We start from the raw sequence: 18,186 nt of genomic DNA on the forward strand, positions 1-18,186 counted from the left end.
TCATACCAGCTGGATTCGGTAAAATGCTACTGACACCATAAGAGGCACGGGCAGTTTCCCATTGAGGTTCCGCAGCGCCATCAGCTCGATGAACAGGCTTTGTGTGAAATATAACAGAGTCTAGAACTGCTTTTAGTGTCCTTGTGGCCTGCCAGTGCGCTCCTAGTCACACCCAGTAGGTCGAGGTTGATTCCTGCTGGTGAGCTCGTTAATTATATATATATATATATATATATATATATATATATATATATATATATATATATATATATATATATATATATATATATATATATATATATATATATATATATATATACACACATTCCGCGTTTTCACGTTCTGGCAGTGCCCTACAGAACCCAGGATGCTCACATTCATGATGGGTGTACCCTTCACAAGGTGAAGTATAATTTTTTTAATTTAGCTCATAAAATTCATACAAATTATCCGGCAGAATATAATTTACATTGCTGGAATTCTTACAATTTGATGATCATTTTGAATATAAACATCATAGATTTTGCATTAGACATACAAATTTTAGATATAATGTTTACTCTTGAGTAAATATGTTATCTTTTGTGCAAAATATATGATATTTATATTCAAAATATTCTGGTCTTACAAGAATCCAGCAATGTCAATTATATTATCTAACTTTAGTCTGATTTATTATTTATTACTAAAAAGGTAAACAGTCTGGTATTCCCACACATTTATCTAGTAGGGACGTTGGTGGTGGGGGAGGGAGGGAGGGAGGGACGGCCGACCATCTGTTACGTGTGAAGAATATATATATATATATATATATATATATATCTCTCCTCGGCTTACGACCACCCGGACGTCTGACCGCCCCACTTGTACGAAAATGTTTTGAAATTACGCATTTTCGAGGTCGATGTTAGTGATTGCGCTGTGTACTGACAAAATTTTTCCTTGTAATTCCCTTTAAAATGGCTGGGAAGCTTAAAAGTGAGAGTTTTGTGGTGCTGAGAAGAAAAAAGTGACCCATTTTAGATTTTCTATGTATTATCGAAGCATTTTCGACTTACGACCTGGATTTGGGTCCCTAACCCCGTCATAAGTCGAGGAGTGGCTGTTACAGGTTGACAATCCTTTATCCGAAATCCTTGGGGCCAGAGGCATTTCGGTTTTCGGAATTTTTCGGTTTTGAGAATGGTTAGGGTTTTTTTTTTTTTAATTTGTATTAGCCTACCCGGGCATAGATCACTAACCCACATTGGGGCCTGGGGATCGAAAATATAATAAAAATTATAATAATAATAATAATTCATAGGTCTAGGTCGTGTTTCTCACTTTTGATCTTTTTTTCATTCTTGTATTTCTTTACTGTATTATTATTATTTTATTATTACAGTATTATTATTATTAATTTTATTATTATATTTTATTATTATTATTGTAATCATTATTATTTTATTTTGGTGTATTTTTATTAAAATTTTTATTTACCATGAATAATTATTATTATTATAATTATTATTCTATTTCATTTTCGCCCCCCAGGCCCCGATGATCAGTGATGATCTGGGTGGGCTAATAATCTGAAAAAAAAAAAAAAAAATCCCAAAAAAACTTTCGGTTTTTAGCTTTTCGGTTTTTGGAATTTCGGATAAAGGGTTGTCAACCTGTATTCACAAATAAGTAGGTTTTCACATATGAATTCTTAATAATTGAACTTATCATTTAACATTATAAGATACTGTATGTATTTACCTTGACAGAGAAACTCATGGAGACTGTTTATCTTTGATGATGTTGGAGAGAAGAATGCCTGTGACAGAAGTGGAGCCAGGACAGTTTGTTCATGCCTTCACTCGCTCTCCCACTCATCTTCAGCCAACCATATTAGCAAATGTTGGCTTGCAGGTACAGTATAGTATAGGTCTACCATACATCTGTTTATTATGATAATACTGCCTGAGATTCTGGCATTCTGTTCACTTATCCTCATTTAGATTATAATTGAAATTGCCTTAAGTGCTATATTAATGGAATTTAGAATTCATGTAAATAATAGAATGATATTCAAGGTATAATATGCAAAGATATGTAGGACAACAGCATCAGTGAAGAAGACCTAACAGAGCACCATATTTAACAACAGAAACTTAAACATGAATACAATATACAGTGGTACTTCGATATACTGGACTAATTGGGGCAGACCCCAGTCCGGAAAATGCGAAATTCGGAAAAAAGGCAAATCTTGGGGGGGGTGGGTCTGAATGTAACACTGCTTATCTGGACTGTTTCAAGAAAATCAGTTGTAATAATGTTATTACTACACTTCAACAACTAAGGTCTTTAAGTGTTTGACAAGGTAGTAAAACACTATTACATCAACAATAAAAAAGAGATAAAACTTTATGTGGAGAAGATTGATTGATTGTGGTAATTGCATCCCTGGCAATGCAACAGTTTAGGTCATATGTCGCCAAATTAAAATTAAAGCTTAAAAGACTAAAATAAAATAATGCAAGCTAAAAACACAATAAATAACAAAAAATTCTTAAAAGCAATTTAAAGGTTAAGAAATAAAACTCAAAGCTTGTGTAGAAGGGCGTCTTCCTCCACAAAGGAAAGGACGTTCCCTACCACGCTTCCCACTCCCTCCTCCAGCACCTAAGAAAGATGACAAGACCCGTCTCCCCCCTGGCACCGGGAGAGGCGTTTACAACGAAGATATCTTGAGACTGGGGCACTCCATCAAGAGATGTCAAACAGTCAGTGGGACCAGGCAGTCATCACAATGGGGAGGGGGTACTATCTCCATTAAAAAACCATGAGTCAGCTATGTGTGGCCAATGTGGAGGCAGGCCAAAGCAGTCTCTTGGTGGCGTGACAGTCCATGATATCCCCAGGTACCCAATGCAGGATGGATGTTGCAGAGCTTGTTTACTCCGACAGCATCCCACCTGCATTTCCAACTCGAGCAGATGGCAGCTCATATTAGTGGTTTCATATCAGAGGCAGGTAGAGGGAAGGACTTGCCATTGGGAAAGAAATAGCTGCTTTTGCCACAGCATCAGCACACTCATTCCCCTTCTCCCCCACATGGGATGGAACCCAGCAGAAACTGACTTTCCGGCCCTGAAGTTGGATGAGAAATAGCCACTGTAAAATATTTATACAGGTGCTCCTTTACTTACGAACGAGTTACGTTCCTGAGGCTTGTTTGTAAGTCCAACTTTTCTCTTGTAGATACCAAACATATTGCAAAAAATTAAAAGATTGTGGATATTTAGTACAGCTATACCCTTTAATACAGCCTTAAAACCTGGCTCACTCTTCTCCTCTTAGGCAATGTTTGTTCTTTCTGGTATTTTCTTCAAAATAAACCAGTCTCATCCACATTAAACACCTGTTCTGGCAGGTAACCCCCCCTCAGCGATGATGTTTGTATCTCTGAAAGTTTGTAAGATGAACGTTCTTAAGTAGAGGAGCACCTAATAAGGGATGTTGCAATGAGACATTAGCTAAGACCCGGAGAGTACTATGAGAGTCACTAAAAACTGTAAAATCGTTATGAGGTTGGGTAAAAATAATCTTGAGGACAAGTAAAATACCCAAAAACTCTGAAGTAAAAATAGATGCCATAGTGGGGAAACTACCGTCCCGACATAAATCGGGAATGACCACCCCAAAACCCACCCCTGCATCGGACTTAGAGCAGTTGGTGTATACAGGAATAGTCCCCCTGTGAGAGGAGACATGCTCTAAAAAAAGAGAATGGACAGGGAGTGAGTAAGTCCTTCCTTTCATTAAAATACTGTCAAACTTGAACTTCAGTGAGAATCCACAAAGAGGCACTAGGGAACTGCATGGGGCATATCTTTAACAGGAGGATGACAAAGAATTCTCACGACTTCCTTTATCCTGAAACCAAAAGGTCATGGGAGGTCTGTATACTGAGTGTAGTGTGGGGACAGTCTCTCATCAACTACACAAGTGTTGGTTACAAACTGTGGAAGACTGTGGAGGTGAAACCAACTCTGGACTTGGAGATGCTGTCATTGAAGATCATCAGCATCAACTTGTAGACTTGGGATTGGCAGAGACCTGAAGGCACTGGTTGCCAGGCGCACCCCACCATGATGAATTGATTTCAGTGTATTGAGTCTAGCCTCAGTGGCTGAGGAAAACACCTCACACCCATAATCTGGTTTGGGTCTAACTCATGCGGTAAAGGTCTAGCATAGTTCCTCGGTCAGCACCTTATGACATGTGCCCCAAGACTCTCAATAACTTGAGAGCACGCTGGCAAGACTCTTTGAGGTAACGAATATGTGGCTGCCCTGTAAGCTGGTTGTCGAAGATAATGTCCAGGAAATGGGTCTCTGTGATGCACTCCACATGATGACCATAGACTTGTAGGTCTCGAAGACAACTGAAATGCATGGCACCGGTCTTCAAGGGAGAAAGTCTGAAACCATGCTCTGTGGTCCAACGTGAAACCTTGTCTAGTCACTAGTGCAAGTTTCATGCGATATTCAACCACTGACATGTGGGAAGCTGCATACCAAAAGCCAATTTTTCTACTTACTATGAGATTGATACACTACCTGGAACCGATGCTGCTACCCCATTTATTGCAATGGCAAATAAGGTCACAGTCAAGACACTACCCTGAGGACCACCATCCTCCTGAATATGTGGTGCTGATATTTCTGTGGCTGTGCGGACCCTAAAAGTGCGATGTCCCAAAAACTGACCTATTATTAAGGGTAAATTTCCCCGCAATCCCAAATTGTGAAGCTCCTTCTCCAAGCTGTGTCGTATGCTTTCTGTACGTCGAAAAAAAATACACAGAGTAGATGCTGGCGACAAGCAAAAGCCTTACAGACCGAGGACTCAAGACGAACTAGAGCATTTGTTGTTGAATGCATCTTCCGTAAGCCAGACTGATTTGGTGAAAGAAAGGCATTCTTTTCCAGGTAGTATACTAATTGCGAGTTATATCATCTTTTCAAACTGCTTGCAGATACAGGAGGTCAGAGCTATGGGACGATATTCTAGTGGGTGAAGACTTTCCTTTCCAGTCTTCTTAAAAGGCAGAACACTTGTCTCCCGCCATGAGGATGGGAAGGCACCCTCTTGCCAGATCCTGTTTTATAGCTCCAATAGAAAGGTCTGTGCCTCAAATTCAAGGTGGCAGAGCATTGAAAATGGGATATCAGTGAGTGAGAGGGCATTTCTCATTTCTTTCATTGAAAACATAATGATGTATGTCTCATGCCTGTAGCCTGTCCAGGGTGCCTTGTAGCGATGAGTAGTCCGGTGAGGTGTTGTTCACTGTAACCCCCACAGTGCAGTCATCCATGTACTTCCACCTGTGAGGAGTGTCTGACAGAGCGTCGTTGATCAGGATTAGGAAGCACAGTGGTCCCATCTTGGTCCCCTGGGGAACACCGCAGGTGAGGTGTTGGAATGTGGAGACAGAACCCTGGTACCTGACTGCCTGACGACACTCACTCAGGAAGTTGGTAAGCAATGAGACCAGTGCAATGGCTTTGTTGATAACAGTGCAGTGATCAACAAGGTCAAAAGCCTTCCTGAAGTTAACAAGGGCAACGGCCAGTGGTGTCTTACGTTTCTGCAGGTTTTTGTGCAAGAAATCCAGGAAACTAACTAATCAGTGTGTTGTAGAGGAGGTCCTCATGTTGCCAAATTGCTGTGGATCAATTGACTGATAAATACGAGCAAATGCCCACTCAAAAACAGTCTTCACAGAGCAAACTGGGTATGGCAGTAATGGCAACTGGCCTGAAGTCGTTAGGGGACTGTGGGGTGGGGACCTTGGGGATGGGGGTGACAAATGCAGTTTTCCATTCATTAGGGCTTTTGCTTTGTCTGAGGGATGCATTAATAATAGAACGGAGGGCCGTGGCAAGTTCGACTGCAAACTCCTTGTAAATTTCGATTGGGAGGTCAATTGGGGTTGTAGAGCATTTGCATTTAAATTTCAGGAGTGTGTTGTCACTTTCAAACGGTTGAACACTGAGAGGGGGGGAGGGGGAAGGTAATTAAGCCGGGAGGAGAGTGAGGTCAAGACTGGGTAGGGTATGACATATGGTAGCAAAGTGGTTATTAATTATCTCGGCTGTCTCCTCACTAGGTAAATGAGAGATGAAAGGAAGCTTGGGAGACTGAAGGTTAAGACAACAGAGATCTTTTACCTTGGAGTACCACTGACTGAAGCCGACCTCCTTGAGGCTGTGCACTTTCCTGGGATAATAAGACTACTTGGCTGACTTGATTTCCCTGATGACCTGGTTACGTAGACTTTTGTACAGGCGGTTGTTGGTGTAGTATGCCTTGTTGCGCTGCTCAATTAGTCTTTTGATACGGGGTGTAATCCACGGGGCATCATCGGGGTGGATCCTCAGTGTCTTGGCTGGAAAGAAGTGGTGGTAGGCTTTGGTGATAGTGTCCAGTTAATTATCCCACTTGTTCTGCACATCGTCTCCCGTGATCACTTCAGTCCAGGGATACCGGGTCACCCATTGTCCGAAACGCCGCATGGCAGAGTCAGGGGTAGGTCAGTAAGTCCTGGTGACAATTGGCGTTCGTGAGATGGTACGTGTAGGTGACCACAGTAGAGACAGGTGGGGGCTGCGCCTCATGGGAGGCAGTGGCTGGGAGGGAAGGTAGTGGTTACTGAGATCAGTCATAATGAAGCCCAGGGTGGCATTCCCACGTGTTGGAAAGTCAACTATTTGTGCAAGGTAGCGGTGTTGGGTGATGTTACTGATGTCTAACTCATTAAAGTCACTGCATATCACTTGTTTAGCACATGGAAATCTGGATCTCAGGGAGTCGAGTGTCTATTATATGAGTAACCAGTACATTGGTGGTTGGTGCAGGGGGTGATAACAAACACAAACGATGAGAGAGGCAAGCTGGTGGGGGTGGGAGGTGGGAGTGACCTGAACCCACAAAGCTTCTACATCCTCAGGTACATTAACACCTAGGTGTGATGGTTTAAGGTCACTGGGACAGTACAGCACTACACCCTTACCTCTCCTGTCCTTTCTAAGGTGGTGAAATAACTCATAGGTTTCTATGGCACAGATCTCAGGAACAATTTGCCACGCCTCGGTAATCGCCACAATACCTGCACCAACTGACTTACCTGTGACACTGACCTTCTCCACCTAGTTGCATAAAGATGTAACATTGGACGGCAATAGGGATGGTAGGTTGTACCATAGTCGTGGCACTTCATAGCGAGTACACTGTCTTTCAGGCACTGACTTGACTTTCTTATTCTTGCTTGGCATGATGATAGGGATTCGTCTGGGAATGCGGCGACCTCGTCTGCAGCTGCGGTTGTGAAAGATTCTCAGTGCCTTTAGTAGAGTGATGGTGTGGTGTGGAGGATAGCCAGCGCCAGACTTCAGTGCGACGATATTGCGACACTGGAACGCACATATTCACAAGTCTAGCACTCACAGTCACTGACACCTTGAAAGTATGCACTGTCTTCCCGTAAAAGTACTGAACTTCCTTAAATTAGCTACAGGTTGACGTGATGACCTTGGCTGCTGTGGAGCGCAAGAGAACATGTCCTCACTAGGTGAGGTCACTAGTGTGTGTGTGTGTGATAATAAATAATAATAATAATAATTAACGGTTTATTGAAAGAGCATGGCAGGTGGAAGGCTTAAAATATACAATTACATAATTGGGGAATGGGTCTCTTGATTTACAAATGATATACAAGTAACATAAGTGATACAAATATGATATACAGTGACCCCTCGGTTAACGAACTCAATCCGTTCCAGAAGGTCGTTCGTTAACCGAAAAGTTTGTTAACCGAAACCATTGTTTCAATGGGTTTTTGGGTAATTGGTTCCAGCTCACCGAAAATTTCCTAAATTCAAAAAAAATGGTAGAAAAGTTCACTTACTTTGAGGTGTGTATGTAGAAGGCTCCTGGATGATGAGAATTAGAATGGGGGTGGAGGAGAAGGAAGAAGAGAAGGCATTGGGGTGGAAGAGAAGTCACCCCATGGCACCATTTCACCCATAAAATTTTAGTTCTCTTGGTGTATTTCAAGATTATTTTCTTTAAATCAACACTGCACTGCATTATAAATTGTCAATATGTAAAATATATTTCAAAATGAGCAATAATTTGCTTGGAAACACAGAAAAAAGGCGTTTAGTTGAAGAGAGTCTCAAGCAAGATGTTACCTCCAGTGAAAACAGAGAGAGACTAACGCCTGTTTGCTGTGTTAAGAGGCTGGATGCCGCGCATTAAACTAGTCACTTTACCTTCAATTATGTTCAATTATTGTTAAAATGACTAAAAAATTAAATATTAAACTTTTAAAATTATTGAATTGTATATACTTCTTGATATTTACTAAAATAGTAAGGAATTTAAGCCCTAGAACCGATTAATGTATTGGCGGACTGATACTAAAGCTGGTTGCCCGGCCAGTGCAAGCGAAAACATGTTGAGGTCGGTTCGTAAGAAATTCGTTAACCGAATTTTTGTTCGTTAACCGAATTGAAGATCCTTATGGAAGGCAGTTCGTTAACCGAAATTTCGTTGACCAAGGCATTCCTTAAACGAGGGGTCACTGTATAATAATTAGGTGTTGATAATTTTTAAAATGGTTGGGAATGGGCTGTTCTTATAGCAATCAGTTCGTGCTCGCATGGGCTGGATGCGGTTGGGCAGGTGTGTGGCCAGGAGAGTAGCTTGGGGCAATGCAGGTGTGCTCCATCCTTCTGGTTAGCTCTGGTGAAGCCGTGATGTCAGGTCAGGTTAGGTCTGATCCAACCACACTCAGTATTGCACTGCTGTGTTTTTGTGCTTTTCCTGAGTGCTCTATAGGAACACTATTTGGTAGTCAATCATTCACTGATCACTTGAATGTTTTGCTGAATAAATCCCGGTGTAGTAAGGCTGGCAGGGCGTTGGGATATAGCAGGGGGAGGGGGCAAACAGACTCGACCTGGCTGCTCGAACTGGAGGCGCCTTCAGGGCACTTATTGTCTCGCTGGTGGTTGACCCGTGTGTGTGTGGAATACTGTAATTGTCCTAAGGGCAAACACATAAAGGTAATACAGTAATACCCTGATTTACGCGTTTTTTTTTTATTCGTTTCTACATTTACGCGGTACCTTGCCAGAACCGGAATTCCCACTTTACATGGTGCATCTACTCATATACGCGGGTGAAGTAATTGGGGTTGCAATTTCAAATTCTGTGGCATTACTAAAAATAGTAAAGTTTCTGGTGCACTCTAAGATTAAGAGAGAAAACGGAGGACTCAGGTGTCCTGATGTGAGAGAAAACGGACTCGTATGACGGGGACCAAATAAAAAAAGTATAGCTACATGTTTTGTGGACTACAGTATTAAGCATACCCTTTTCATCACTTTGTAATAGACCTAGCCATGCCTATGTGTGTTTATGATATTTACCATAACATTATATATATATTTAGTGGGTCTAAATGGTTGTAAAATGGGAAACTTGGGGCTGGGTCTTGGGTGCCTGGAACCAATTAGAATAAATCCCATAGGTTCTGTACTTTCGTTATCGGCGGGGTCCCAATTAGGCGCGATAACCAAGGGATGACTGTACTGTACTGTACAGGTTGTACCTCTCTAGTCCGGCATTCTGTGGTCCGGAAACTCCCGTGGTCCGGAACGATTTTAGTTTGTCCAATAGGTAGATAGGCAGCTTTTTTTTTTTTTTTACTTATCTGAATTATTATTATTACAGGAGTATTAAATTTTTGCCCCTCAGGCCCCAATGTGGGTCAGTGACCTATGCCCGGGTGGGCTAATCCCCTTAAAAAAAAAAAACAAAGCCGCGGGAAATTAAGGTTTGTTTACATCCGGCAGTTCGGCTGCTCTCTCTCTCTCTCTGCTTGTCTATACAGAGTACAACATTTAACCCTTCAATATATATGAGCAGTAAATAAGTGTTGCTTTCATATTCTTATGTAGAGTAATGACGATATGTTTTCACATGTGCGCACTTACATACGCGCAGTCTCACTTTTTTTTTTACCATTAATGGTTAGCTACTTATATTGTTCCATTTATTAACATTAAATAACATTACAGGTACTTCAAACAACCATATTAATTTTTTTACATTAATTTTACTACAGCTAAAATCAGGGTCTTATTTTCTTCAGTTTTATATGTAGAACCAATCAGTCACTGGTTTTGTAAGCTTTAACATAAACAATGCCGGCAGCCGTCTCGTCTCCTCTAATATTGCACGTAGTATTAATAAATTGTATTGTTAATTTTGCACACACAAACATTAATTCAATAAAAACAAATTCAGAAACATTAATTAAAATATATATGAATAGTAAATAAGTGTTGCTTTCATATTCTTATGTAAAGTAATGACGATATGTTTTCATGTGTGCGCATGCGCACTTACATACGCGATCTCTCTTTTTTCTTTACCATTATCGTTAGCTACTTCTATTGTTCCATTTATTAACATTAAATAACATAACTTAAAACAACCATATTAATTTTACTACAGCTACAGCCAAAGTCTTATTTTCTTCAGTTTTATATGTAGAACCAGTCAGTCACTGGTTTTGTAATCAACGAAAACAATGCTGTGTCATTTCCTCGTGTGTTTTAATATTCTACGTATTATTTATGAATTGTATTGCTCATTTTGCACACATAAACATTAATTCAATAAAAAAGACATTCAGTAATAAACAATAATGAATCTTTTGTACATCAGAGAAATGACGCTGTTTACACGATTATGCACGTCGTCTGCATGTTGGCGGGCCGTTCAAACCCGTCGAAATTCAAGTTTCCGCCGTCAAAATTTTTATTTATTTGTGTGTTCCAATAAAATACGTTAAGAATTAAAAACTTGCGAAATTTGAGAAGCTACTATACGACATTTAACCCTTCAATATGTCTTTAAAGAGGCCATGATGCAGAGAAAGTGGTGCTAGTGCTTCCAAGCATAAGCACAAGTGACTATCTATCCAGGAAAAGGGTGAATTTCCATGGTCCGGCACCGGTCAGGTCCCGAGGTTGCCGGACTAGAGAGGTACAACCTGTATATACTTGTGACACTGGCCAGTTGCTTCTGGTGTTATGGTACAGGGGTACCAAGTGACAGCACTAGGATCCCGCTTCCTCTATCAAGGAATAAACAATTAAAATTTAAATTGAAAAAAAAAACATTCAAATACAGTATTACCCCGCCTAACGCGGTTTCACTTAACGCGTTTTTTCATATACGCGGTGCCTCGCCAGAGCTGAACTTTCACTTAACACGGATTTTTTCCACATATACGTGGTGAGTGTCCGGCTCGAGACGCTATTTTTAGATTTGCCCCACCCGCCACCCTGCCTGACTGCCTGTTTTAGCTCATAAAATTCATACAAATTACCCGGCCAGAATATAATTTACATTGCTGGAATTCTTATAATTTGGTGATCATTTTGAATATAAACATCATATATTTTGCATTAGACATACAAATTTTAGATTAAATGTTTTCTCTAAGTAAATATGTTATCTTTTGTGCAAAATATATGACATTTATATCAAAATATTCCTGGTCTTACAAGGAATCCAGCAATGTCAATTGTATTATCCTAACTTTAGTTTGAGGTATTATTTATTAAAATTTAGTGGTTTTCCCCCAAAAATTTCTCAAAGAGGGAAGAGCCAGCAGTGTTGTGTGAGAAGAGGGGGAGGGAGTTGAGTCCATTATTTGAATGGACATTAACTTGGCGACTGTATTTCTCTATTTCTCATAAGTATTAATTGTGTGCATGTACCATCATAAAATTAAGATGTTATTTTTACTACAACATAGTTATGTGTCTTCAAAAAGTGGAGTTTGGGGGTCGGGCTGGTTTCTATTGGAATTAATCCCATATGTTCTGTTGTTCACTTAACGTGGATTTCACTTAACGCGGGACCCTCTGGGTTCTATTGACCGCGTTAAGTGGGGTACAACTGTAATGGGACCTAGTGAACCGAAATGGACCTAGAGCGGGCACAGTCACGTATGCATCGCGTATTCTTTAGATTGTCCGGCCAGGCGTACGTTATCTAGTGAATTTAGTCAATATTGTACAGTAACAATGGACCTAAGTGCAAACCTGTATTGTACATGTACTAAATTCTTACGGTACTAAAATTGTTATGTCTATTGCAAATATAGGTTGTTTATACAGGTATTCAAACAAATTACTATCTTACATGAATCCCTCCAATGTAAGTTATATTCACCCAGGTCGTTTGGGTGGCAAATTATGGGAAGAGCTTAGTCACTCTTAAGTAATGGTAAATAAACACGCAGGCAGGCCTTCAGCGCCAACTGTCAAATCTTATCTCAAATAAATAAACAAACAAACGCCAGACATTCTGTCACCTCACCTCACCTCCCGCCTCCTCCCCCCCCTCTTCCCGCCACCCTCGTGTTCCAAGATAAAAGATTGGTGATTTCTTTATGATTATTTTATATAATATCTCAGACTAAAGTTTGGATAATATAATTTGCATTGCTGAAATCTTTGCAAGACAGAGATTAATTTGAATATAAGTGTCATATGTTTTGCTCAAGATAAAAAAATGTAGTACATTAGTGTACAATACTAAAGTAAATTTTAGAAAAAGTTTTTCAACTGTATTTTTGGGTAGATTTACATAGATTTCTTCATTTATTCTCATCCATTTACATGCACACACCATACTAAAAGAAACATAATAGAAATAAATGACCTTAGTGCAAGGTTGGAGTGCACATGTACTAATTTGATTACGGGACTAAAATTGCTTTGTCTAGTGCAAATTATAGCATGTTTATATTCAAATTAATCAGTATGTTACAAGAATCCCAGCTATGTTAATTATATTCACCTAGGTCATTTCACTGGCTTTTTATAAGAGAGAAGCTTAGTCACCCAAGAACTGATAAATATACACGCGTTAGACCTGGGCCTGTGCCAACTGTTAAACGTACTACCTCCCCTCCCCCCACGCCCCCTCGCTCGCTCCCACCCTCTCTTCCCCATCTGCTTGGCGTTGCTGGAATCCTTGTAAAACAGTGAATAATTTTGTATAAATGTCATGTATTTTGCACAAGAGATAAAAATTAATCACCTGTATCACATTACAGTCGTGATTTAAGAGTAAAAGTGTATGTGTACGTATATATTATTCCACATACACGTAAGTATAAATAAAAAGTTTGTGATGATTGGACAACGTCCATTTCGGTTAACGTCACATTTCCAAGAACGTATCTAGGAAGTTAACCGGCGCATGACTATTCAAAATATTCCTGGTCTTGCAAGAAATCCAGCAATGTTAATATATTATCCTAACTTTAGTCTGAGGTATTATTTATTACTAAAAATGTAAATATACTGTTTTAACCCAAACATTTCTCTGGTAGGGAGGGAAGGTGGGGGTGGGGGGTAGGGAGGGAGGGAGGGACCCAGCGAGTGTGGGAAGAGGGGGGGAGCCACAGGGTACCACGGAAAGTGAAAACTGCGTAAAGTGAACAACAGAACATATGGGATTAATTCCAATAGAGACTGGCCTGACCCCCAAACTCCACTTTTTCCGACACAATACCTATGTTGTAGTAAAAATAACATCTAAATTTTATGATGGTATGCTCACACAATTAATATTTAAGAGAAATACAGTCGCCAGGTTAATGTCCATTCAAATAATGGACTCAAATCCCTCCCCCCCCTCTTCCCAGCTCACTAGCTCCTACCTCTCTGAGAAATGTTTGCGTGAAACCACTAGATTTTAACGTTTAGTAATAAATAATACCTCAGACTAAAGTTAGGATAATATAATTGACATTTCTGGATTCCTTGCAGGTCAGGGAATATTTTGAATGCAAACTTCATATATTTTCCACAATAGATAAAATATTTCCTTTGTTTAAACCAAATTATTACATTTGATCTAAAATTTGTATGTCTAATGCAAAATCCATGATGTTTATATTCAAAATGATCATCATATTGTAAGAATTCCAGCAATGTAAATTATATTCTGGCAGGGTAATTTGTATGAATTTTATGAGCTAAATAAAAATAAAATAAAATAAAATAAAATTATACTTCACCGCCCGTATATGAGTAGATGCACGGCGGAATGTGAAAGTCCGGCTCTGGCAAGGTACCGCGTAAATGAGAAATTGCGTAAAGTGAAACCGTGTAAAGCGGGTTAATACTGTATTATTATTATTGTAATTATTATTAAGTTTTTACGCCCCCAGGCCTCTTATGTGGGTCAGTGGCCTGTGCTCGGGTGGGCTAATCCCTGTAAAAAAAAAATGGTTAGTCGAGATAGACTAGTGACTGAAAGATAAATTGTCAATTTTTATTTTTTTATTTTATTTTATTTTATTTTTTTATTTATTTTTTTTATAGATAACTCTCAATGAAGACTGCCTAGAATTGATTTAATACTGCTTAAAAATAGAAAAAAAATGTATAAATGGGCAACAACAAGCTGAAATGGATTGACGGTTCAGGCTCTGCCATTAGAATTATGGTCACTCATAATTACAAATAATTCACTCCAGACTTAAACAAAATTTAACTCCAAGATTCAATGCCTTTTTCTCTTAACTTGCAAAAATTTCTTTGACAGGTTGGTGATAATATTGTTGTATCATCAAAGACTGAAATTGCTCTGAGCTTGGGGGTAATATTTACCTTTGAAGAGGACTGTGTCAGAGTTGTTCTGGACAGGTATGTGTTCTTCTAATTTTAATTTGTTTGGTTAGCTTAGAATTAATAACATTTCAGTTTATGTATTTTAGGTACATGTATTAACTCTCTCGAACACACAATTAGTTGTAAAGTTTCTATGACCACGACAAAAGACATTTGGGAACAATTCACGTGAGGTTTGGTCATCTTGATTCTGCTTCCAAATTATCCCAGCATCATATCTCAGATATTTTCTCTCAAACCTCCCAAGGTTTGTTATTGGTATAGAACTGGAATTTTTTGAGCTTTGGAATTTTGATATGACTAATTCTGTGGAAGGTGGGAAGAAATGAAGAGACAAATGTGACCTACCAGCACAGCTGACAGGAGGAAACTGATGGACAACAGCAGAACTCCACCCATGCTGTGGTACTTTCTGTAAGCTTCTTTTGCATGATCATGTGATCATGATCTGTGACCTAGAAAAATTTGATTTTATTGTCTTTAAATAAAAACAATTGAATTTCTTAAAAGTTTAATGATGTGATTCATTTCACCTATGCAAATAGTGCTACCCAAGATAAAGCTTGAGAGCGTTAAGGTACAGTCACATGACCATTCTATGTATGTTACTTGATAAATTTACAATACAGGTTGGACCCTGCTAATCCTTGGCCCTGATAGTCTGGAAGCTTCAATGGTTTGGGACGCATATGGTGAATAATTAATCTTGTGGGGAAAATTAGAACATACTGTATGTTCCACAACTACTAAAAGTCAACAATAATGCTATGAAATTTGTAGAAAAATCATTACAATTATTTCAACCTGTACTCAGATGTACAGTAGGGTCGGGATATATAGCGACTTTATATTATGATTTTTTTATATCGCGGCTACCAAAATTATCGACATTTTCCAATATACTGTATAGCGATAAATTTATTTACAGTAAACTCACAACTTACGTGGGGTTATGTTCCTGGGACCTCACATCAAGCCAAAAACCGTATAAAGTCAGAAACACTCCTAAAAATCCTCTAAATAGCCCCAAAAATATGAGTTGAAATTTTTTTAACTCCTGTGCAAAATATATGCTGTCTATATCCAAATTATCCACTGTCTTGCAAGGATTCAAGCAATTCATTTATATTCTGCTAACTTTAGTGTGTGACATTTTATAAGATATAAACCTTAAGCATAAAACCACTTTCAATCTTGCCAGATGTGGAGGGGGGCGGTGATGTATTATGACAGCTTTCGCCAGGCCCCGGCCAAGGTTACCTAATGGTATTTATTTGTCTGTCATATACTGTAGAGGGAGTTTAAGTTTTTCTCTTATTAAATGTCAATGAATTGACTTAAGAAAATATAATTAACATTGCTGGAACTCTTGTAAGATAGTGATTAATTTGAATATAAACATGCTATAGTTTGTAATAAACATACAAATTTTAGTACTAATTAGTACATTTAGTACAAAGGACTAAAATTTTTATCTCGAGCAAAATATATGATGTCTATATTCAAATTATTCACTGTCTTGCAAGGATTCCAGCAATGAAATTTATATTATGCTAACTTTAGACTGTTCCATTTTATGTCAAGATTTGTCACTTTTATTGGCCTCCAGAACCTAACCCAATTTCCCCATTGATTACATGTAATTATATATCACAATTTAGTATATAGCAAACATCCTTGGACCTTATCTTGCGATATATGCCGACCCTACTGTACTAAGTTAATTATTAAATTTTTTATGCCTAGTTATATTCTGCTAAGTCAAGTTAGTGACATTTTATAAGCAAAAAACTTATACTCTCTTCGTTTCCTAATCCTTGAGTCCCTGACCCCCTCCCCCCTCCACTGATAACTAAGCACCTGGTAATCTCCCCTCCTGGCTGTCACCTACCCCTCCACCCTCCTCCCAGCCAGAAGGTAACAATGGTTTTATTGGATAAAGTTGGTTTTAAGCTTAAAATTTTTCATTTCTAAAATTTCACTGACTTGACTCAGCAGAATATAACTTACATTGTTGGAATTCACAGCAAGACAGCAATTAATTTGAGTATAAACATATCATAGTTTGCACTAGTGATAAAATTTTTTGTCCTTTACTGCAATACATTTGTGTACAAATTGAGTACAGTAATATGATGTTCAAAATTATGGCTTTTTAGTGATTAACTTAGTATTGTACACTCGAATACTGGTTGTGATAATTGTAATGACTTTTTACAATATTGTGGATCTACATATATAGAGAGAGAGAGAGAGAGAGAGAGAGAGAGAGAGAGAGAGAGAGAGAGAGAGAGAGAGAGAGAGAGAGAGAGAGAGAGAGAGAGAGAGAGAGAGAGAGAGAGAGAGAGAGAGAGAGAGAGAGAGAGAGAGAGAGAGAGAGAGAGAGAGAGAGAGAGAGAGAGAGAGAGAGAGAGAGAGAGAGAGAGAGAGAGAGAGAGAGAGAGAGAGAGAGAGAGAGAGAGAGAGAGAGAGAGAGAGAGAGAGAGAGAGAGAGAGAGAGAGAGAGAGAGAGAGAGAGAGAGAGAGAGAGAGAGAGAGAGAGAGAGAGAGAGAGAGAGAGAGAGAGAGAGAGAGAGAGAGAGAGAGAGAGAGAGAGAGAGAGAGAGAGAGAGAGAGAGAGAGAGAGAGAGAGAGAGAGAGAGAGAGAGAGAGAGAGAGAGAGAGAGAGAGAGAGAGAGAGAGAGAGAGAGAGAGAGAGAGAGAGAGAGAGAGAGAGAGAGAGAGAGAGAGAGAGAGAGAGAGAGAGAGAGAGAGAGAGAGAGAGAGAGAGAGAGAGAGAGAGAGAGAGAGAGAGAGAGAGAGAGAGAGAGAGAGAGAGAGAGAGAGAGAGAGAGAGAGAGAGAGAGAGAGAGAGAGAGAGAGAGAGAGAGAGAGAGAGAGAGAGAGAGAGAGAGAGAGAGAGAGAGAGAGAGAGAGAGAGAGAGAGAGAGAGAGAGAGAGAGAGAGTTGTAATACTGTAGATAATTATATTCCATAGGTATCATATACTACATCTCTATTTATATCTTTCACTATTCATTATTGCAGAAATTTGAAATTATACCCCAACTGGCAGGAAAAGATATTTAGTGTAGATCGGTGTGAATACCAGAATACGATGAGCATCAACTTCACTAACCTGGCCAAGCTCCTAATGGATACATCCCAGGCATCTCACTTGAGAGGCTTGTTGATTGATAGGTAAGACAAAATATTTATGACCTTTTTTGGGATACAGTATTGGAACTCTGTACAGTCAACAAATCTAGGGGCCATAACCCTGATGAAATTTGTTAAACAGAGTATCCTCTTCACAGATTTGAGAGTTTATCTGTGAGAATAACCTGAAATGCTCCAGTCTGTTCATTTGATGACGCTGATTATATAGCACTCAAACCTCTATCATCCACCTCATATTCCAGTATGCCTGTACACAGCATGA

The 18,186-nt window shown here is 39.3% G+C and overlaps 1 protein-coding gene across 1 annotated transcript; it reads left to right on the forward strand.

Annotated features, from left to right (window-relative positions):
* Positions 1-1,751: 1,751 nt before the first annotated feature.
* LOC121879459 (DNA replication ATP-dependent helicase/nuclease DNA2-like) lies at positions 1,752-17,945 on the forward strand (the record flags this gene model as incomplete). Its single annotated transcript, XM_042386108.1, is given in 3 exon segments — positions 1,752-1,896; positions 14,680-14,780; positions 17,793-17,945. Coding segments are annotated over 3 exon segments (399 nt in total), but the record flags the coding sequence as incomplete, so codon positions are not given.
* Positions 17,946-18,186: the final 241 nt, after the last annotated feature.

Source organism: Homarus americanus, unplaced genomic scaffold (assembly GCF_018991925.1).
Source record: "Homarus americanus isolate GMGI-L3 unplaced genomic scaffold, GMGI_Hamer_2.0 scaffold34125, whole genome shotgun sequence".
NCBI lineage: Eukaryota > Metazoa > Arthropoda > Malacostraca > Decapoda > Nephropidae > Homarus > Homarus americanus.